The following is a 22070-nucleotide window of genomic DNA, read 5'->3' as shown; positions in this document are numbered from 1 at the left end:
TCAAGAGATTTAAATAGATGTTGTGTGAATAACTCCACATGTATTTAGTCAGTTTTTCTTCTTACTGCACTGTCGTTTAGCTGTGCTTCTTTCCACTCTGCTGATATGCCCCAGGGTTCAGTGTGTTCAGTTTGTTTCTCAGCTCTCTGTATCTGATCCAAGTGTTCGTAATTATTCATCTATCTACCTCCTTATGCCATTTCCTGAACTCCTTCCTGCTATTCAGAGCTCAAACTAGTCTTTCTTTCTGTCTTAAAGATTCATAAACTATAAGGCAAAAATAGGGTATTATGACATATTTTTTTTAGAAAATCACAAGTCCTAAAAGAGCAACTTTTACCAATGAAGAATCTCTCTGTAAGCTGGTGCAGTGGCTGAGCAACTACTATTAATTTATGTATGTGTATATATATATATGTATATATAAATCTTATTTCTAGCATTACCTTTTTAGCTTCAGCTTTAATCCGTTGTTTTGAGATGTGTTTCCATTTTTATTGCTTACATAGATATTCACAGACTGAAAACAAGGCACCTCTCAGTCTAGTCTTCGATTAATAATGCAGAGAAAGGTCTGTGTGCCCCTTGCTGTAAACCTGATTTTGAAACTTTTGATTACTGAGCAGTTTGCCATCATTCCTCATGAAAGATATAAATCCTACGTCTGGCTGCACTGTTCCCATAGCAGCCATACTTATGCCCAAGGCAGATAAAAATCTCTTAGCCTTTTACTCCTGTTTCATACATCGAAGCAGCCCACTAGCCCTTTTGCTCGTGGCAGAAGGTTGGTTGCCCTCTGTGGTTATCTATCTACTGCGAATCGAAGTTCTTGTGCAGATCCCTGCCCTCCCTGTGGAGCTCCTCTGAACTGATGCACGGCCTTCTTGTCCCTTGGCATCCTTAAATTTGGTACAAGTATTTGATACAAGTAAATACAGGTAGTTTGCGTGTGCCAAGCATGCTATACTAGCTGTGCTGTGTTATCTGCAGGCTTCGTGAGAAAAAAAGATGTTCTCTTTTTGTTTCAGGTCAGTGAAATATTTAAAATCATGAAGGATCGTGGTGCTAGGAGACAAGACCATAATAACAAAACACGGTGATCCTTTTTCATCTGCAATTACATTTCCAGACCTCTCAGTTTTAACTGAGACCAGTTGAAAACTATTTGTTATGAGCTGGCCTTGATCTCATAAGATAATATTCTATTTCTCTGCACCAGGTGCCTTATAATACCTAATAAACCACTGTATGAAGTTCTGAGCATATTATATCAAACATCATTACATTTATTCATCTACTGATCTCAGGAAAAAAATGTCAAATTAGCTTGACAAGAGTTATTTTCCATAAAGATAAACTGATTGGCATTAAACATAAATGTCTACTGTAATTTTTATTTATCAAGCCTTATATTTCACTGTTTTACTAAAGAGTGAAGTATGGCTGACAGCTTCATAAATTCTTAGGTCATCCTATGCAATTTTTTAACTTTCTTCCCTGGAATTTTCTCTGCTCTCAATAGCTACTGAAAATCAGTATTAAGGGTCCAAGAGTTCTTCATCCTGCATTTTGGAGCTCTAGGTACAACTTTCTGGGTCTGTAGAGTTAAAAACATGCCTTGGATATATTTGGGACTGAGGTTTCTGTGTGGTCTTTTTGTAGTGCTTTCAATCCCCGTGACCACTTTAGGCCGTATCAGTTCTTAGCACTTTGTTTTCCAAAGTGTATATGAATCTGAGCTTTGCTCCAAATTCCAAATAGCCCAACACCCTGTTTTTAAAAGAACATTCATTTTGCACAGATCTGGTGTTAGTATCACCAATCACTTTTCCTTTCTATCCATCCTGGAAGTGGTCACGAGTTTTTCAATTTAAGCACTGCAGGCAAACCAGATTTTACTCTATCCACCTTTGGTGTGAGTGAATACATGCCCGCTAACCAGCCCCAATACTTGCCCAAAAGGCCACTCCTGCATTTGGCATCCACAGGGCTTACTCGGCAGTAATGCCAGCTTTTTCACTCTTTCTTTTCTTCTCTTGTCCTGGTGCTGTGCTTTCTTCTATCCTGTGCTCCCACTGGTGCTCTTAGTCTTGGCATTATGACAGGTGCAGATTTCTCCAAAACTTGCTCTTTTTTTTTTTCTTTTTCTGCAAGACTGGTGTACTAACCCACATGAATTTAAAAAATTCTGTCCTTATCTGAGTGCCATGGAGGAAATGTGAGGAGGGAATGGTAGACATGTGGTCTTGCCTTAGGTTTCATGTGCCTTTTTCCTCCAGCTGTTTCCTGGGACTGTATGTGGAAGTGTTTGGGTATATAGTATCACTCACCTGCCTTGTTCCAAGAGAGCCATTTATGCACATAAATGATTCCAGATTACAGCACAGGGTTCTTTGGGATGAGGCTGTACTTTTAAGTGTTTCGTACAGTGTTTAAGTACATCTTTGCCAATGGAAAACAAAGAACAGCAGTAACCATTTCTGCAACACCGTTACATCCACATGCAGTTTTACAAAGACAAAGTAATTATGCCTTGTAGCAGCTCTGTAAAAGGGCAGGTAAATATTAACTCATTTCACACATAGAAAGGTCAGAGGTGCTAAGTGCCTTTCACATGTCTGCAGAAAGAATTATTTTCACAGGGAATAGGAAAATTCAGCACTTTGTGCCTTTCAGTCATGTGTAAATATGATAGAAGATGTTGCTTTAATTTGTGCAGAGTAGTTAAAAAGTAGTGATTTTGGGGGATAAAGTATTGCATCTTGCCTTTATTACTGCAAACTGTTTGGTTTTGTCAAGGAAGACTGATGGTTCAGGGTTAATGCTGCTGCTGATAGACAAGTTAGCAGAATGGATTATGAACGTGTTCCCAGTAAGGAGTAACACAGCTCATCTTGGATCAGAAGCAGGCCAATAACCAGCGAAGCCTGTGATCTGCACGACCTTTCCACTTGCACTGGTGGCATTCCTGTGCATGAGCTCAGCCTTGGCACGTGTGCTTTCCTGATGTCAGTGCACATATGCTAGCCAGAAGCGCGGCCTCTTGGCCGCCTTCCTCAGCCTTCCCACTCCGAAGATTCTCTGCAAGGGAGAAACAGGAATCAGAAAAACATAAACAAAGCTCAGAGTGTGCAGAAAAACCAAACTTACGCTCTTTTGTAAATTAGAAGAAAAAGCCATCACACGATAGGCTCTATGCTGATCAGTAAACAGTCATACATTCATTATTTGTCTACAAAATAAATAAATTATAGAGTATAGGATCAAAAAACTTAGAAACGTTTGGCAACCTCTTACTTTTTAAGACAAACACTCCGTGAATGTACGCATACATTATCTTATCTTTGGGCAGAGAAGTGAGGATCTGCATTTGACATCTCCCTTGCTCTTGCTCTATGTACTGGCATATTACACTGCTCTTGAATGCCAAAATGGCTTTTATTCCTTTTTCAATACTTTGTTTTGTTTTTCAGCTTACACCTTGGATAATGTTAACATACAAGGATACTTTGTCTATTCTTTTAATGACAAGACTACTCCTAAGTATGGTCTCTACAGTTACTTTGCAAATCGGTATGAACCAAAGCCCTCTATGAAACATTACAGAGAAATAATTGATAATAATGGCTTTCCTAGACCTGAAACTGCAGTACTATGCCCTGAAGAGACTGTCTCATGTCCTGAATGCCACTTTTTCCGAACCAGAAAATCATTATTAGCCTTTGTTGCTTTCATATTCGTTGCTTTTATTGTTACTATATTCCTCATTAGTTACTATTCCAGGAGGGTAGGAAGATGATATAGATAAGAGTCTTCTCTCTCTCCCTCGGTATGTCACTTGCTACCCTTTTGTTTGCATCCCATTGGAAAATCTGCAATAATAGCACACAACATTGTGATTGCTTCAGCACTAGGAGGCCATTTAAGCTGCCTGATGCTGCCGGACATGGGCATTGAAAGGAAGATTTCTAGCATGTGGCCTACAGAAATGTCTTTCTGTAGGTTAGTACATTCGGTTTGTGACAAGTCCTTAAATCCTGAGGTTGGAGTTATCTCACAACTTTGCTTGGGATCCTCTGTTGAGCAGATACTTTTCCCTCACTGACTTTCATAGCTGCATTTCTTGAAGACATGGAATGACAGAAGAGCCTCAATGTCAAATTCTCAGAGAAAAGACTGGGGACAAGCAAAAATGATTTATTTTTCCAAATTAAGGGTGCAGTCCTGAAGTTCAGTGTTTGGCACCAACCCCTGGTGAACAGAGAATGGGACTGCGTGGAGACCGGGCAGAAATACCTGCCGTGCCGAGCAGGGAAGGGACGGCCCCGCTGCTCGAGCAGGTTTGGAATGAAGAACGGGGCACTCCGGTCTCTGCACTGCAGTTAGCCACAAATCAGGCTGCCAATTCCCTACCGGCCTCGTACTGCTCGTCGCACACGCGCCTCGTTCTCCATGACCCTTTTCCAAGTCCTGCTGGAGGCTCCGCTCTAAGAAACCGGGACTCATATGGACAATGCTTGATTCCCAAAGTATTACTGAAAGTCTGTGAGCCTCTCCTTTTTCCTCACCAAAATACCAAAATATTAGCAGTGCTGCTGGTAATAGAAATGCGTAGTAGAATAGAATCCAGTGTTATTTTGCCTGTCTTGTGAATTGCTGCATTAGGAGAGTGTCCTGTATGAAGCAGTGTGGTCCTTTTCCCCTGCTGTCTGTTTGCAGGCCTGCCTTGCCTTCAGCTGTAATTGTGTTCTTATTGCCCTATGAATAACGTCAGTCACTGGAAGGAAGTTTTTAAAGCAAATGTGCTCTGTGTCAATTAAGAATTATTTATCTACCAAAGCATATTATGCTGTATTAAATGTGATGTTTATCTACTGGATAACTAGTAGATGACTAAATGACCTCCCAAGGTTCTTTCTAACCTGAATGATTCTACAGTTCAGTGATTTTATGCTGTAAATTAAAATTTACATATGAAATGTGTTTTTCATTTATAATTTAGATTGTATTTATTGTTAAGGAAACTATAAAAATAGAAAAGGATTAGCATCTTATCACAGTGATTAATATATTAACCCTTTAGTTCCGTATTTAAAATTGTCTCTCTTTGCACTAATGTGTATTTTGTTATCAATATTAAGATGAAAAATTCAGGGTAATTAAGTATTAAAAATATGTATAAAAATTATATATAGCTTGACAGGATTTGCCGAAGAAGAGCAAACTTTAAACTGCTATGTATTTATGTATTACTGCCTGGTGCAGTGTGGATTACAAAAAAATAGCACTCCCTAAATAGAGGCCATGCCAGATGGCTTTCTCCATGTCACAACAGTGAATCACCTTGCAGTACATTCCCTTCATTGTGTCAGATGCCATCACAGTACATAAAAAAAAAAAATACATTCATTTAGTATAAACTTTGGCCAGGTCACGTGTAACTTTTTCCGTTATGCTGTTTTGCCAGTGGATGAATAGTAAGGGGCTGGATCCTTTTGAGGAGCTGAGTGCATGTGTCTCTGCTCGGTTTCACTGAGTTCAGTGGGTCTGGGCTGAACCTTCCCAGCATGGCAGGGCCAGAACAACATTGGGGCTAGCCTGATGGTCCCCAAAAGTGTGACTGCATCGTGCTGGCCCTTTAATAACAATTAATCATGCAGTAAGTTAAATAACAGCTATTTATCTTCTGCTCTTTAATAGGCTGGTCACAGAGCGATGTGGGAATCGGGCAGTCCTAGCAAATGCTGCAGGCTCTCCCGACACAGAGGCTGGGTGATATGTAACCACCGACAGGCAGATGGCACCAGCTGGATATCTAATTTGTAGATAAATTGGGATTTGTTACTCTGAGGCAGTATTATCACATACCGTAATGGTGTTGTGGCCTGTAGAAATAACACAGCTGCTGGTGTTCTTCCCTTCGGAGGAGCTTTTAAATGTCACTGCAGAACAGTAACCGCCTGGATTTGGGCACAATAATTTGCCCCAGCAATCTGCTGACAATACTGCATGTGCAAAGCAATGTGTAACTCGCAGGGAGTTAACTCTGCAGTGATGGGCCAGGCGAAGCACCGGCCGCTCCGATGGAGATAACGCTGTGGTTTTCCTTCAGGAACCCAATTCATTGTGTGTAATCAAGGTCCAGCTTCTTGCAAATTTTCTTAGGAAAAAAATCATCCCGCTCCTACAAACCCCAAACCTCCTGCGACACCTCTCTGTGCACGATGAGCTGCCCCTTCCCCGCGACCCTTGTGCATCTCAAGCAGCAGCAGGATTTTAGACAGAGCGCGCCCCCAAACTCAAAGTGCAGAAACAGCCCAAGAGAGCCTGGTTGTATTTTCTGAAGAGTTGCAGGACGGTGCCTGTGGAACAGTGGCTGTCGGTGTGATGAGCAGACGCGTTTCTTGGTTTTAATTGTGCTTCTAGAATGTATCATTGCTGCCAGTTTGCTCAGTGCTCCAAATTTAACATGCCGCAAAATCCAAAATTATATTTTTATGCAAAATATTTTTGTGGTGTGAGTGCAGAGCTTCTGTTTTATTTCTGGAAAAAAGAAAGATTGAATAGTGAATAGCAGGAGAATGTGTTGGCTAAATGAATGAAAGAATTGTATGTGTTTTTTATACAATCTGAACAATGAAATAAAGATACTGTACCATAACAAATTGCAGCATGATCTTCCTTTTTAATATCTCGAGTTTTCTGTTGGCAGCAAGAGGTGAACGGTGCCTTGGGAGAGGCGCTTCTGATAGCACTGTAAGGAGCTTGGGCTGCTGCTTGCTTTTCCAGTGCCACATAAATAACCGTAACTTTTGTTGGGGATTGGTAGAGACTCGGCTCATGCCCAAACTGAGTATTTTGTTTTCCAGCAAAACTATGTCACTGGGGCTTTACAAGGGTTTTGTTGTTGTTGTTGTTCCTTTGTTTTTTGATATTGTTATCAAAAATAAAACCCTGTGGGAGTAACCATACCAGTGTAAAAGTTCTGGTGCAATAGCTTATTCCATTAGTATTATAGCAATGAATTTTACAGCTCTTCTCTTACAGTAAAGTTAATCACAGCTTGCTAGGATTTTGTCAGCATAGTTGTGGCACTAAGCAGCCACTTTGTGGCATATTTATTAAACAACCTAAGGAAAGTGAATGTCGGGGTTAAAAACAGTGGGAGCAGAAAGGAAAGAAAAAGATGAGTCAGACAGGGTCCACACACGGGTGAAAACCTTTAAGCACCCAACCATGATTCACTTTTTCTTGTGCTTTGCTATTTTGCTTTTGAGTCACTCGGGGAACTCTCTGTTGCTGCTGTCTGCAACACCCATATTGAGGAGGGGGTGGCAGAGGTAGGGGCTGTTTCGGCTTCAGCTCAGGAAGTTCGGCTTGTTCCTGCTGCAGCTGGACAGAGCTGAGCCGAGAGGGCAAGGAAAAGAAAGGGAAAAGCTGTTCCTGCCTTTCATGCTGCTCCTGGATTGCCAGAGCACCCTTACCAGCCACTGCAAGGTTTGCTTGGTGCTGGCTGGTTAAACCTCCCCCTTGCCGCCCTTCTAAAAGATTAAAAAGAAATAATAAGGTGAGATGAAACTGGCAGAGTCTGATATATCAGAGACTTTCATTTTGTTTCCTGGGTTGGACAAGAGCACTGTGGTCTGTGTCAGAAAGCTCTAGGAAAGTTAAATTCGTTAAGAAATCAGAAAGTTGGAATAATAGCAGTCTGCAGCCAAGACACTTGTGGGTGGTGACATTTTGCTGGCTATTATTTTGTGATGCTTTGTGTGTTTGTGAAGGAGAGAGGCAAAAGAGGCCACAGAAGTAGAGAGAAGCCAGGGGGAAAGTCAGAGCCGGAAAAGCCGGGAAGCCGGAGGCGCAGGAAGACATGTGAGCTCCTCACCCGGAGAGCACAGTCCCATGGCAGGCGGGGGGCCCTGGATTGGACATTCAATAGTCTTTGTCAAAAGAACAACAATTTTTAAAAGAGGATGTAATCTGAAAAGTGCCTGCACTCTTCCTGTTTGCCCCTTTATCGATAAAGCTGCTACACGGTGAATTTTGCTGCAGGTGGAAAGGCTTGTTCTCGTCTCCAGAGTTGCTCAGATCACTGCAGGGGGAAGCGGCACTGCCCAGTCCCCCCTCTCCGGGTCTCCCCGTGCCGGAGATCCTGGATGACGATCCCCCGAGGTGCAGAGGGGCACTGGGCACAGGAGTGATCAGTGTCACCGTTTCAGGGAGCAAAAGTGCAGGAGGGACAGCAAAGGTGCTTTCCAAATGCTGCAAGTTCCTATCAGTTCCTGCTTAAGCTCTTTTCTATTAAAGGGAATTTCTTCCTCGCTGAAAGAAGGGAGTGAATAGCACAAAAAGCTTGTTTTTTTTTTTTTTTTTTTTTTTGGTAGGGGGGAAGAAGGATGATTTTTTTAGCACTCCTCTGCTGTCGTGATTTTTATGGCTGATAGGTACAGGGGAAAGGACATGGGGCAGAGCCTTCCCAGCCCTCCCGGTGGGCTGTGCAGAGCCTGAGCTGCCTCCAATGGAAAAGAGCGGCCAGGGCAAATGTGGCTCCGGAAAAAAAATGGTGAGGGAGCAGCAGGCTCGTCCTGAGGAGAAGCAGAGCTGGAAACTGCCCCGGCCGGGAGGCAGCTGCAGAGGAGGCAAAGCAGAAGCAGCCGCCTCTTGCCCGGCCTCCTGTGCGCCCCAGGCGCTGCGAAGCGCTTGGTGCAGAGCTGAAACTCGCAGGGCCACGGCAGCAAACCCCCACGGCCCAGGAACCTCTTTTTTCTCCTATGAGTGACCAGGTTTTGCAACCTGGCCATAGGGAAGACCTGCAGGTTCGGGAGGCTCGTGCCTTGAGGGAGCAGGGAGGGAGCATGAGCAGCACTGCAGCCCCTGGGCCATCCCAGCTCCGTGCCTGGTTCGAATTCCCTCTTTGGGCGAGGGACTATGAAGCGGGGATTGAAATGCTAAGATATGACACAGGCAAGCCAGGTTGCATAGTTTGTTCAGAAGATAAAATTTGGTTATAGCCCTTATGAATCTTTTTTGCTTAGAGTTACTACTCTGTGGTAACACTACCTCATTAGGATTTGTTTTTCCCTCAAAAGCTGAGAATATAAATGCCCGTAAAGCGAGAAGACGGTGTGGCAACTGCCTTTCTCAGCACTAACTGAGCCTTTACGTCCACCCTAGAGGATGTTTGTGAATTTTTGACACATTTGTAACACACTGATCAGTCACATTGCTGCAGGAGATGTGACTGGAGCTTGTCCTTGCTCCTTGTACCTCCTGGTTGCAGTTCCTGCACTGGGCAACACCTGGTTGCCCCTACTTGATGTTCACCTGCACATTGCTCCAGCTGGTGACGTGTTATTACTGCATTAGAAGGAAAAAAAAAAAAAAGCAACCAAGCTTTTATTAAATTCTCCTTGTGTCTGTTTTGTCATATGAATGCAGGATAATCATTATATAAATGCACAAGAGACAGTCAAGGACATATTCATTTTTAAAGTCCTCCAGTGCTCCTGTGCTTCAGTCATTCGTCTTCTGTCTTTAATTACAGCAAGTGATCTCAGAGGCACTTAAAAGATTAAATTACTTAATTATTTGGAAAAAAAAAAAAAAAAGGAGAAGCAATAACTGTATCTCTTTTCTGATAAATGCAAGCAATGGCTGAAAAAAGTTTCCTGTGGCACAAAATGCTGGAATACTGGAGCAGTTTGTCCAAGAAGACCAAACTGGAACACTTCAGTTTAACCCAGTATTACCCACTTAATTTTTCATTATTTGCAACAATTATTTTTACTTGTGTTGATAACAACATCAAACTTTTCCATGCTGTCCTCGTGTTTTCAGCGGTGAGCTGTGTGTCATTCTTCAGTTGTTTACAAATCTGGGGCATCTCTTCCAAGGACTTAGAGAACCAACCGTACAAGACAACTGAAGGACAACCCCACCTGGCTCTGTTACATTAGAGACACTGAGCAAAGCAAGTTTGTATCCTCTTTCGTGGTGTCAGGTTTTCCTGAGCAGCCAGTTTTGGCAGCCTTGCTCCTCAGAGATGCCCCTGAGTCAGATCTGACCTGGTTGCATTGGGCAGAGCTGGAGATGCACTATTCTTCACCCAGCTGGCAAGTGTGTGGGACAGGCAGTGGGTTGGTTGGTTGGTGGGCGAATTGGTTGGTTGGTGTGTGGGTTGGTTGGCTGATGGGAAGGTTAGTAGTTTGGTGGGTGGGTGGGTTGGTTGGTTGGTGGGTCAGCTGGAGGTTAGGTTGGCTGGTGGGTTGCTTGGTTGGTTTGGTAGGTTGGTGGGTGAGATGGCCCGTTGGTTGGTTGATGAGTGGGTTGGTCAGTTAGTGGGTGGGTTGGTCAGTCTACCTGCTGCTCTCAAACCTGTCACACCAAGGCCTCTACCAGCAGCGCTCCCTTTCTTGCAGAGGAGAAACAAACAAACAAACAAACAAAGCCCATCTCCTGCTGTGACTAAGCAGAAGTACCAGGCTCCCTAAGAAGCAGGTAAGACGTCACCCTGCGTAGAGGTACAGCTTTCAAAGTTGTGATGGTGCAGCAGGACCTGGCTTCCTGCACAGCTGAGCTGCTCAACAGACTTCTCCAAATGCAGCTATTTTCTCCCTAGAAAATGGAGATTTTCCCAAATCAGGCTTTGCTGAGCTTTACAAAGCTGCAAAAGCTGTGATGAGCACAATGCTTTTGGGCCAGAAAAGGGTCAAGACTTCAGTGATCCTTTTGTTTCCCTGACCTGGAGAAAAGGGACGTGACTCTTGAGGGACTGAAAGCCACACAGCAGGGCTTGTGCTTGCTCTTTATAGGCCTAAAACTGAAGTGTCCCCCTCAGAGCAGGCAGACACTAGGCAAAAGCCTGCAGCCGCTTCGAGGCCAGGGAGGTCAGCACTAAGAGCGGCGGTGTTCTCCTGGTGGGGCTTGTTGGGTGACAATGTTAACCATGGAGGGGATACGGCTGTTTATAGTCACACTGCTTGCTTCCAGCTAGGCCCTGTGGTGAGTCTGGAATATCTCTAGAACAAGTGAGTCTGGGGAAAAAAGACTCTTATTTTATTTTATTTTATTTTACTTTATTTTATTTTTATTTTATTTTATTTTATTTTATTTTATTTTATTTTATTTTATTTTATTTTATTTTATTTTATTTCTGGTGCACTATCTGGGATGTGCAATTCTGATTTCTGATGTGCAATCATCTGATGTGCTATCTGGAAATGAGCACTGGCTGTGTCAGTTAGTTGAAGAATAGAACATGGAGGAGCAGATGGTGATTCACTTTCATACCAAATACTCAGATGTTTGCTCACCAAAATAGCTACAAGAATAATACAGAGAAAATAGTTTTCAAAGAAGAAAGAGACCAATTGCTTGCTAAGTTCCATTAGCTCATGGTTCCTGTTAGTTGTTACACCTCCACAGTGTGTAATAAAGGGAGCTGGGGTGTGTGCAAGATGAATAGCCTAAATTCTAGAGATTTCTGCCTGGCTTGAGGGCTGCCATAACTGAGGCAGCAAACGAGTCTTGCTTTTCTGTCCCCTCCCAATCCTGGTGTCCTCATGCACCAACTACAGTGTTCCAGAAACCTCCAACACTTCCCACAGACCCAGGATCATCTCCCCAGAAACCCACCTCCTGCCTCTCTCATCCTAAATTATTTTATTTTATTTTATTTCATTTCATTTCATTTTATTTTATTTATTTTAGTTGCTGGTTGTTGGGCTGAGCGCAAGGAGCCCCCAGCCAGCATCTGTTTGGCACACGCGGTGGGGCGGTTACTTCTGGTGAGCAGATGCTGCTGGTAGAGTTTCTGTTGCCTGGTCAGCCACCTGTGGTTGCCACATTTATTTAATAAATAAATGTATAATTTGATATGCAACCTCTCAAGAAAAAGGGCTTGTTCCAACATGACTCTGGAGTGGGCCTGACATGGTTCGGGGGAGGAACAGGTGCCCACATGGCTAACTTGCTCCCATAAACTTTAAGCAATTGCAAAGCCTCTCTGTGCAAGTGCTGGTGCTGTGTTTCAGCAATGTGCCTGTGCTTGAGCTGTGTCAAGCAGGTGGAAAAGAAGAGCGGAGTCTGCAGTTTTAGATGGATGCGGTTTAGTTTCCCTAACACCAATTTGCTGGATTAAATACTTTGATTAAAAAAATAAAAAATGTCTGTGAAGCTCCATGTAGCTAAGCAGGGCATCTTCTTGCTGGGTAGAGGATACAAACTCATTTCAGGATCAGAGGGGATGGAAGGAGATAAGCGTCTAGGTTATTTTTCATGCAAAAGACGCTGGTCTTTTAGTCAGAAGCATAGAGAGACGCTGGGATGTGGGTTCCTTTCCTCTTCAGCAAATCCTCATTTCACCTTGGAGTCCTGATAGTATCTGGTCTAACCTCATTTTATAGCTTCCTTCCCCAGTAAGCAGCAAATTCAGTGCATTTCTCCTCCTTCGCGTCCAAGGTGAATCACCCACCACTGTTTTTACTACCATCTTTTCACAGATTGGGAAGTGTATCTGGGAATGTGTGTAATCTTTCCCAACATCAGCCTATAAAAGATAGTCACACAGTTATCGGTAATGTCGTTGTATTTTCCTGACCGTTTACTCATTAACCCAGATACATTGTTCAGTTTGGTATTAGTCCCTGACTTCCATGCATTTATACATTTGCTGAGTTGAGTTTGTACACACTGAAGAGAGACAGACTAGAACTGCTACGTATAGACCTGCTCTGCATTCATTACATTTGGGGGTAACGTTTTTGCTATCTGCATACTACATGTGAGTAACCCATGATGTTGAGAGTATTGGGACTCACAGTTTAAATGTGTATTTTAGCAGAGTGCAAACACTCACCGTGTTCTGGATGTGGGGCCCAACACCCTACATTTCTGGTCTTGGTCCAATTTCAGGTGTAACAATATGAGCTGCTTGTTCTAGCAGTCACTAAACGAAGCCCTTGTGCAGCTCATCTGGCAAGGAGACCATGATGTGGACATGCTAAATCCCCAGGGAGTGTGGGTTGTTCATGCCATATAAGCACTGCAAGGCCTGTATTTGCTCACCAGCTTTTCCATGTCACTCTTGAGCTAGAGTGATAATATAATTTTTCAACCTCTCCCATTTGATTTGCAGGCTCTATCAGTCTTTTCCATATTTCTCCCAATATTTTCATCTCACTGTTGTTTCAGTGTGTACATCCTGTGCAATATCCTTGTCTAACAGGTACCTGCCATTTTTAAGAACAACACTTCTTAGGGTTGCGAAGACCCTCCAACGCTGACGCTGGTTGAGCAGAGCAAATGCATCTGACAGCAGAGTGTTTACAACTTCTGCTGGGGTTACACGATGTATGGGTGCCTGAGAACTCAACATTATCCACACTACACTGCAATACTAGGAGTGGAAACACCAGTGTTGTTAGTGCTAGGACAGTTTGTTTGTCTTGAGATAGCTGCTGGAGGGAGAGGTGGGAGTGAGAGCACATCACCTACTATACTTTGTTGCAAGCAATAAAGGACTTAAGATGTTCATCTCTGCTGTAGCAGGAAATTGGGGGGGGGAAAAAAGTACTTCCTTTCAGACTGAAATTAAATATTTACTTTTCCATGTATGGTGGCACAAAAAGGCTTAGTCTCTTCTTGGCAGCGCCTACGAGCTGGCTCCCTGCTCAGTATGCTGTTTTCTAAGAAGACACCTTTTTTTTTTTAGTACTTCAAAGGGAAAATCATTTGATCTGTAAATATGTGATAAATAGACCACACGAACTGTTATCCTACTGTTGAGTCTTTTTCCCTTCTTCAGTGGTTGGATGGGCTTGGGGTGGCTAAGGTCTCATGAGGTGAGCCCAGCCATTCATACAACTCCTGTAAATCTAGACTTATTTCTGACAAGAAAGCAGGTGCAGAAACAAGGTTGAAATCCAGGGGGAGTCAGGCATCTAAGCTGCTGGAGGACTGAGTTTGCCTTTCTCAAGTTGGCCATCCTAACTTACTGGCTTCTTTAGAACATATATTCCTCACACGTATTCTTCAGGAAGCTCTTGTCCCATAGCAGAACAGCTTGGCATGCAGCGGCTTGTAATAAAAAAGCAAGGGCTCAGAAGCACCATGTTTGTTCCTTGCAGCAACGGATGAAATGAAGACATAACGTGATTCTTTAGTGTATGCAAATTTATTTAACTCTGCCAATATTTATTTACAACTAATGACTGATACCAACAGATGAGGTAAAAATATGAGGTATTGATATGAGTATAGCATTTAAAAAATGTAAGTGTCATAACGTATTCTCAATGGCAACGTAACAATACAAAATACTGTGGCAGCTGAACGGTAGAGGTGGCATGCGGTACATGTTAAAGGAAATGTTATTTCGTTGGCGCATGGCTTGGAGCTGGTAGAAGTGCATGATGCAGATTCAGCAATGTTAGAGCGCAAAGCTACCTTGTGAGCCATGGCACGTGGCACAGGGTCCCTTCCAGCTGAGTCACCACTGCCCATGTTTTCCCTTCACTAACCTAAGGAATTGCTTAGTGCCAGGCAATTGCTGTCTCCATTAATCCTGAGGCTCTCTGCTATACATTTATGCAAACTAACGTGGCAGAAGGGCTCTAACTGCTCATGGTTTGGGAAGCAGCCGCTCATCCTGCCTCCATGCGAAACCCGCTGCCATGGCTACGGGCCGAGGGAGGAGGTGCCCGTGTTGGGAGTCATGGCAGAGCTCGCCCCCGGCCCCACAGCTCCTGCCCCTGGAGCTGTGCGGACCTCCCAGGAGGACCCAGACCTCCTGGGCCTGCCGGTGCCCCAGAGCTCTCCCACCACGTCAGTTGTCATCACGTAAATGCTCGAAAGCGGGCACTGCTTGCACCTTGGCACCCAACCTCCCTCAGCCCGTGAGCCGCTCCGGGCCCCACAGCGGCTCTCGCACCGAGCAGGGCACAAGGCCCTGTGGCTTCGCGTGGGAAAGGCCTCTCTTTGAGCTGACCTCATCCCAAACCTCAGTGGGTTTCGCTGGAAGGACTGAGCTGCAACCCTGGCAGTGAGCGACTCAGCTGCTCCCCGCAGCAATAAATAACACCCAAGTGAGCACACACGGCTAACGAAGAAGAGCGTTAACCCTCCCTTGCACTTCTACTGACTCACAGACATGACTCCATGTTGGGTCTTAGATTAGCTAAAAACAAAATGGAACCCTGTCTCAAAGGGAGCGCCAACAAATTGCTATTATTACTTTTAAAGCATTTTACATTAGCAGATAACAGGTCCCTGAAAAGGAAATGATGTAATGAACATAAATGGCTCTTACTCCTCATAGACGGGGCTGATCCTGCTCCCACCAGTACTGCCAGAGGCAGGTTTGTGCAGATCAGTGCAATACAACATGTAAATGCTCGCTGGTATTACAAAAGTGATCTTCCCAAGCATAGTCTGCATTTCATATTTTAAATCTGAGAGGTGTTTAAAAGCTTTAAAAAGTTTAGATATTTTATAGCAATAGTATAAAAAAGGGCAGGATATTTATCTGCACATCTCTGTGGTCACTGGGAGTGGAAAATATCCGCTTTAGAGTTTCTTAATAATTAGCCATCTGTATGGAAGAAGGAAAGCACAGCATAGAGCCACTTACTGAACAAAATGCTGAACAAAAGATTTACAGCTTAATAACCTACCAGTTTGCCTGCAGACAGGGAGGTCACCTGAGGCCACCTCAGTACATGCAGTGTTATCTTGCATTTGCTAAGAACAAGAAGTTATGTTGAACACTGCAGATAGTGAGGTTCTCTAGTGGCAAATACATCATTAATTAAGGCAACAGGTAAGATCTCACCACCTTGTACTAACAGTCACAAACCTTTTTCAGCTGATTAGAAATGGCTTTCAGTATGTCTACCTTGGTTACCTTTCCTTTTATTTTGCTTGGTGATACTGATCCATTCTTCATTTTTAAACGTACAGTAATCTCTCTCCTCCTTAGTTCTTTTAATTCTTCCTACATCTATTTGCAGGTACCTCCTCGTAGCATACACAAACACGTAACAAATTTAAAACAGGTGTTTCTGTTATCACATGTCTGGTAGCCCTGTGATAATAGTAAACACAGCTTATATAGCAGTGTCACACTAAGGAACAAATGACAGATTCATTTAAGGTCCAACTGATGCAGGTGATTTCTTCTATAATGCACTGAATTATATACAAAATAATTAATTTATACATATACATATACATATATATATAGATACAATATAGATATATACATACTGTACATAATTTATTTACAATTAAAATATGCTTCTTAGAAGCCTTTAAATACCAGAGTTATGTAACACACAAGTAACAGTAATAATTTTTAAAAGGTAATAACGATAAAATCTCTTTGAAAAAACGCTTACTTCAATAACTGAAATTAATGCAGGAAGGCTGTGATGAGGAGAGGTGAAGTCTCCACAATAAATGAACTTTCCTATAAAACTTCTGTTTCACCTTTGTTCAGACCTAGGTCTAATCAGATTTCCATTGCAGGTAGCTTGAAATAAGGTCTTTGCTGTAAGTCCTTCTGCTCTGTCATACCCTGATTTACGCTCACACACTTCCAGGAACACTTCCTCAGATTTTCGTTTCTGGTCCCTCGGCAATCAGAGGCTGAAAGGAGTTTCTGATCCTGGCCACTTCTGCTGCACACAGATGTCCAAAGCCCTTGTTGTACCACTCTGGGGAATGTCCTCTGAAGGAATGAAAGGACACAGTTGTTAAGAAACCCAAAAACCCAAGAAAAAATGCTCCACAGGAATGGTCCTGTCATGCCTCCTATCCCTTCCTGCCCATGGTGGTGCTGGGAACTTGGAACACTTGGCTCTGCGGTCGCCTTGGCAGAAATCAAGTAACCAGATTTTATTTCTATGACCACAGCATCTTAACAGTGCTGGCCAGAGCTTGGTGGATATAAAAGATTGAAGAAATTCTCCCTTCAAAGAGGTGAAGCTGCACTAAGCATGTTTCTGCTCCTGACACCTCCCCACCCTGAGCTGGAGATTTTTGCCCTGGTGAATGCGCCCCTGATTCTGCAGATGGGACACTTACTTTAGGTCGATTCTGCAGATATGGGTCAGCCTGGCTTTTCCTGAGCCACATGGCTCGATTAGGTACTGGGAGTCCATCACGATGGCTCGCACGCCTCCCATGAGAGGGGCCTCTTGATGCTCCACAGAGATGGCCACCAGCATACACATCCCCTTTGGCAAGTCGGTCCTCCATGTTCTGCAGCGACACAGTCAACACAGACTGGCTTTAACAACGAGGCTTTTTGGAGTACTTGAATAACAACCTAAGTCAAAGCTGCAGTTTGTTAGTTTGCTTATCACCTTAAGGCTGGAAAGCCACATATCAGACGGCTACTGAGAGAATATTGCCTATAAATACAAGCAGGGAAGAAGGTAAGAGCGGGAGAAGGAACTTGTTGAAATTAAAACACAGTGTTGGCATAAGATCACAATACAAAATGGACAAGACTGTAGGCTAGCAACTGCTGGAGGTATAATGCCATGAAACACTGGAATAGCCCTCCAGGAGAGGGTAGGAAATCTGGCAGTTTTCAGGGGGAAATCTATTGATTTTTTTTTTTTCCTATGGAGTTGTTGCCTATGATGTCCCTGAACTGCCCTAGAAGTTCCTGGAGGAGTTTTGTGTCACAAAGTGGCTGGGACTATTGCTCAAATGAGGCCACAGAAACTAAGTGAGTTTGGTTTTCAGAGCTAGACTCGCTCCTGTAAATATATTAACTTTAACAGTTTGAGAAGTTCTCACTTGTACAGCAGGGTATGAATCCATATCCAGAACAGCCCTGGGCGCTCAGACCTTCAGGGGTGACTCAGGAAGGACTTTGCTATGCACCTTATTTTCCTGGATGAGAGTTGAAGATTCCATGTGTCTTACCAGTGAAACATTATTAGATAACTCTGTTTCCAGAGTCAGGAGAGGCCTGGGAATACTGTAGGTCAGTTAAGTGGCTGGCATAGAGCATCACTTCAACAACATTGTAATCCTTTCGGGTAGGAAATGGCCCATATCCACCAAGTTTGGAAAGGACATAAAGGGAGCTCCAGCCACCCAGCAAAGGCTCTCCAGGTGACTGCTCGTGTTGCTGTGGCCTGCTTTCTTACCATGGGTTTTCGTTTGCTGTACAGCAAATATCTGGACCAGCTTTCTTGCCAGCTGTCCTGGAAGGACTGGTCACCCAGACACCCCCAACACCAGGGCTGTCCTTTGCTTCACTTCTCCCTGACACACTAGAAAGGGTCTCCTCCTTTCAAACTCCAGCTTTCAAACCCACATGCTTTTGCAGTTCATTCTAACACAATCATAGGCTTTCGTACCTCTTCCCCCTCCAGGATGTATGGTTTATGGTGTTGTTTTTTTTTTTTCCTCCCCTTACAGGAGGAAGAGTAGAATTTTCTAGAGCACAGAAGCATATTTTCCCTCCCCAGCATTACACAACCATTAGCTTGACTTGGGAACGAGTACTATATCTGAAATTTCATGAGCATGTCACCATATCTGTCAGTTAGCCAGTGACATAGAGTTGTTTTCTTACTCCCGAGGTATTTCTTTTCACAAGCAGTCAGGTTTTGCATTGGTCAGTTAAGATATATTTTTATTTTGAGTACAGTCAGTCATTTCACTTTTTTTTCTACCCCAAGTTTCTAGTCTCTCTGGCATCCTGCAGAAGATTTTTATTGTTCAAGAGACCTGCAATTAACACCTTTTTTTTTATTCTACTATCATTTTCTACATATTCTAGTGTCTTTGCATGTTTCCTGTTTGGCAAGCTGCTGGAATAATGTTGGACTTAAATCTCACGATAGTCTATGATAAATTCTCACTGAAGATGATGTGTATCATCTTTCTGTGGATTGTCTGACACAGGGACTCTGTTACTTTGCAAAGGATCATGCTTTGGCAGATAAGCTGCTTTCAAGGACTGTGAAGTTTCGGTTTCAGCAGATATTTTTACATTCTGCATTTTGCATATGAAATTCTGTCTTGCAGCTATTACTCATGTGCAGCTGCTAATCAAGAACATACAGAAAAACACTAATATCAGAATGTTTTATGTATGTGCACTAATAAAAATGCTGAGCTATCTCTGGACGTGAAACTTATGGACGGTGAGTTTAAAGGTTGGTGGGAAGTCACACCTCAGATATATTACGAGCTGCTGAACCACTTACTGCCCAGTGACCATCTTCTCTGCTTTGCTATGACTGTCATTTTGGCACCTCGGCAGCAATTTATTGGGTCTTTCAGGAGCTGGAGAACCATCCATATCAGAGGTCATAGCAAACTTACAATTCCTATTCGTGGTTATACAGGTTTAGGCCAGTCACTTCGTTAAGTATCACGCAGTAGCAGAAATGCCATGACATCGCCAGGATGCTACAGTATTTCACATTAATGCCAGAGGAATCCTTTATGAAAAGTTATGCTTCTGCAGGGCAGCTGCAAATTGCTCCAGGTCCCACATAGACAAAACAGGGTCCTCCCCTGTCCTCTCACCCTTCCAGTCTCCTCTAGGGATTTCGATCACTTTTCTGTGATGCTCCATTGAGAAAGATCAACCAGGAGTGTATTATTTGACAGCCCAACAGCTATACAGAGAGAACTGCTGTGTATTAAAATATATTTATTCATATCCCCAGAAGGGAATGATAACTTCACCGTTCACTTCCCACCATCATAACGCATCAAATTGACTGGGATATCACTGGCTAACCTTGCTCTAGACTTAATAATATAAATTAAGAGAGGTAAACAACAGGACCTGTCAGATTTGCCCCATGGCTGTTTTCAGCCCTTAATAACCCACCAGGATTTTGTTTTATGACATATATTTCAGTCCTTGGGGGTCATTCTGCCTGGGTTAGTGAAAAGAATGAGAACCTGACAGCAAGATTTTTCTATAACTGATGTGATTGCACAGCGGGTCTTTAAAGAACATAAAATGCCATGAAACCTAATAGTGAGTTCAGTGCCAAATAAGAAGGCAGAATTATGGTCCTTGGAACCCTCCCACTGCTCTCAGACAATCTTCTTGGTGCTATGCAGCAGGTCAAATTGATCAATATTATTATTATTATAAATCAATCATATTATATGAGAAATTCATTTTAAAAATAAATTAATTTAGTCCAGTATACAGTGAGCAAGCAAAAAGAACAACAACAATAAAAACCCAGAGTGGAATGCAAGGACCAGTGTTTTCAGATTATAAGGAAATATTTTAAAAAGCTTCCCCAAGAGTTCCAGTAATTCCTATTCCATCTATGTCTAAATGCTATTATTCTGTAAAAAAAAAAAATGAAGTTCACAAGAGGGATCTGCTATTATATTTTACCGACTTTGTCTTTTACCTGTAATCTTTGTTCCCTCTAATACAATTCTGACTCACTGGGCTGTTTTCTTTGTCAAAAGTGCTTATTATATGTCTGGCTCATCCTTTCAATCAAAGAAAGCAGAGACCAAGCATGGAAATGCACAAAACCATCCTGAAATATATAACTACAGGGTTGACTTCATTGGGAGTGAGATATTTCAGCAGCTCCACTATCTCTCCTAGCAAGCAAGAGGCGAGGGCTTCAAAGGCTGGAGGAGTTTTCTTTGTCCATTCTACATGGGCTCATAGAAAACGGTCGAGCTGGGGCTGAAGTGGGAATCCACAGCTGCATTTGAGAGATCTCATCACCCGGTAGACAGTCAGAATAAATATCTAATATCTCTTTCTCTTCATTTCCACAGTAGGATTTTTACATTAGCAAAAGCATTTAGCATTCCTTTGTCTAGCAATATTCTGACTGCAAATATAATATACTTATAATAAAATATACTTATACTGTGACCACATAACAACCTTGGCTTAAAAGCATCACCATTTTCTGAACTAAACATTTGGCTCTTAAGCATCAAACATTCCCCAGAGAGCAGCAAAAGCAGGATAAAAAACAACTGGGCTCTATTTGCACTGTTTTGACAACAAACAAAGCTAAGAGAACAGCAGCTATTATCAGACATCTGTTCTAAGGAATAAATGATATTTATGGCCTCAGGAGTATGTGCTGCTCAAATTATACCAGAAAAAAAGGTCAGCATGCTCTAGGTGTACAATTTTAATTCAGTCTAAGAAATAAACACTGCTGCCCAGAAGTAAAGCTCTCTAAGTACAATTATATGGACACTAAGGCTGAAATGAGATGAGAACAGATCTCTCTTATAAGCACTGCAGGAAGCAAAAATGTTGGAGAAGTGCCTTCAGCTTACCTTAGAACCACGAAGTCTCGGACGGGATGAGGTGCCATGCTGTTCAGAACGTACTGGTAAACTTCTGTCTGCTTGTCCAGGCTCTCGACAATCTTCCACTGCAAGAAGTCCTCATCCCAGACGTGCCGCTCCCTCAGCACTCGGTTCAGGACAACCGATGGGGGAGCTTCCACTTCCACAGAAGCTTTCCAGAGCCGTAGGGGGTTCCCATCCCCAACCTAAAGTAAATCAACAAACATAAAACCTCATGATTTATAAGCATGTGCTCTGTGGAGGATAACTGAGGACAAAATCTTGGAATGAACACTTGACTTCAGTGTAAGACGTGAAGTTATAGAGAATACATATTTCCTTGCTATTCTTCAGTATTATTGCTACATTTGCTGCTGTTTTGTATCTAAAAACACACAGATGCTAGTCTTTGATGGAAAACTGAAGTGATATATTACTTCTGCTCTCACACCAGCCAGGATTTGGACTGGGTCCCATAGTGTCAGAGGAGCTGCTATAGCATTTCTGGTATGAAAGACACTGTCTCAAGGCCAAAGACCCCAAGCATAGTGAGGAATATGTGAAGTAACAGCAGATGAGTGGAGACACTGCAACCCAGGGCCAAAAGAAGGTTACCATCTCGGGCAATCTGATGTGCTATCTGGGAATGAGCATTGACTGTGCCAGTTAGTTGAAGAACAAAACATGGAGAAGCAGAATCACTGAATGGTTGAGGCTGGAAGGGACCTCTAGAGACCATCTAGTCC

At 43.0% G+C, this 22070-nt stretch overlaps 2 protein-coding genes across 4 annotated transcripts in view; one reads left to right on the top strand and one right to left on the bottom strand.

The window, feature by feature from the left end:
* Positions 1-3799, top strand: part of KL (klotho) — a 48194-nt gene extending 44395 nt beyond the window's left edge. The window contains exon 5 of the mRNA XM_088522160.1: positions 3474-3799. Coding sequence (XP_088378286.1) covers positions 3474-3799 — 326 coding nt within the window. The remainder of the gene's footprint in view (positions 1-3473) is intronic.
* An 11390-nt stretch (positions 3800-15189) lies between these two features.
* STARD13 (StAR related lipid transfer domain containing 13) overlaps positions 15190-22070 on the bottom strand; it is a 138745-nt gene continuing 131864 nt past the window's right edge. For all 3 annotated transcript variants that reach the window (XM_088522218.1, XM_010220805.2, XM_010220806.2), the window contains exons 12-14: positions 21313-21530; positions 17083-17259; positions 15190-16726 (exon numbers count right to left, since the gene is read on the bottom strand). In XM_088522218.1, coding sequence (XP_088378344.1) covers positions 16609-16726; positions 17083-17259; positions 21313-21530 — 513 coding nt within the window. In that variant the 3' untranslated portion in view covers positions 15190-16608. The remainder of the gene's footprint in view (positions 16727-17082; positions 17260-21312; positions 21531-22070) is intronic.

This window comes from Tinamus guttatus, unplaced genomic scaffold (genome assembly GCF_059628265.1).
Source record: "Tinamus guttatus ecotype Peru unplaced genomic scaffold, ASM5962826v1 Tinamus_guttatus_pri_ptg000150l, whole genome shotgun sequence".
NCBI classification, from domain to species: Eukaryota; Metazoa; Chordata; class Aves; order Tinamiformes; family Tinamidae; genus Tinamus; species Tinamus guttatus.
The sequence above is the reverse complement of the archived record's forward strand: the minus strand, read 5'-3'. Positions and strand labels throughout refer to the sequence as shown.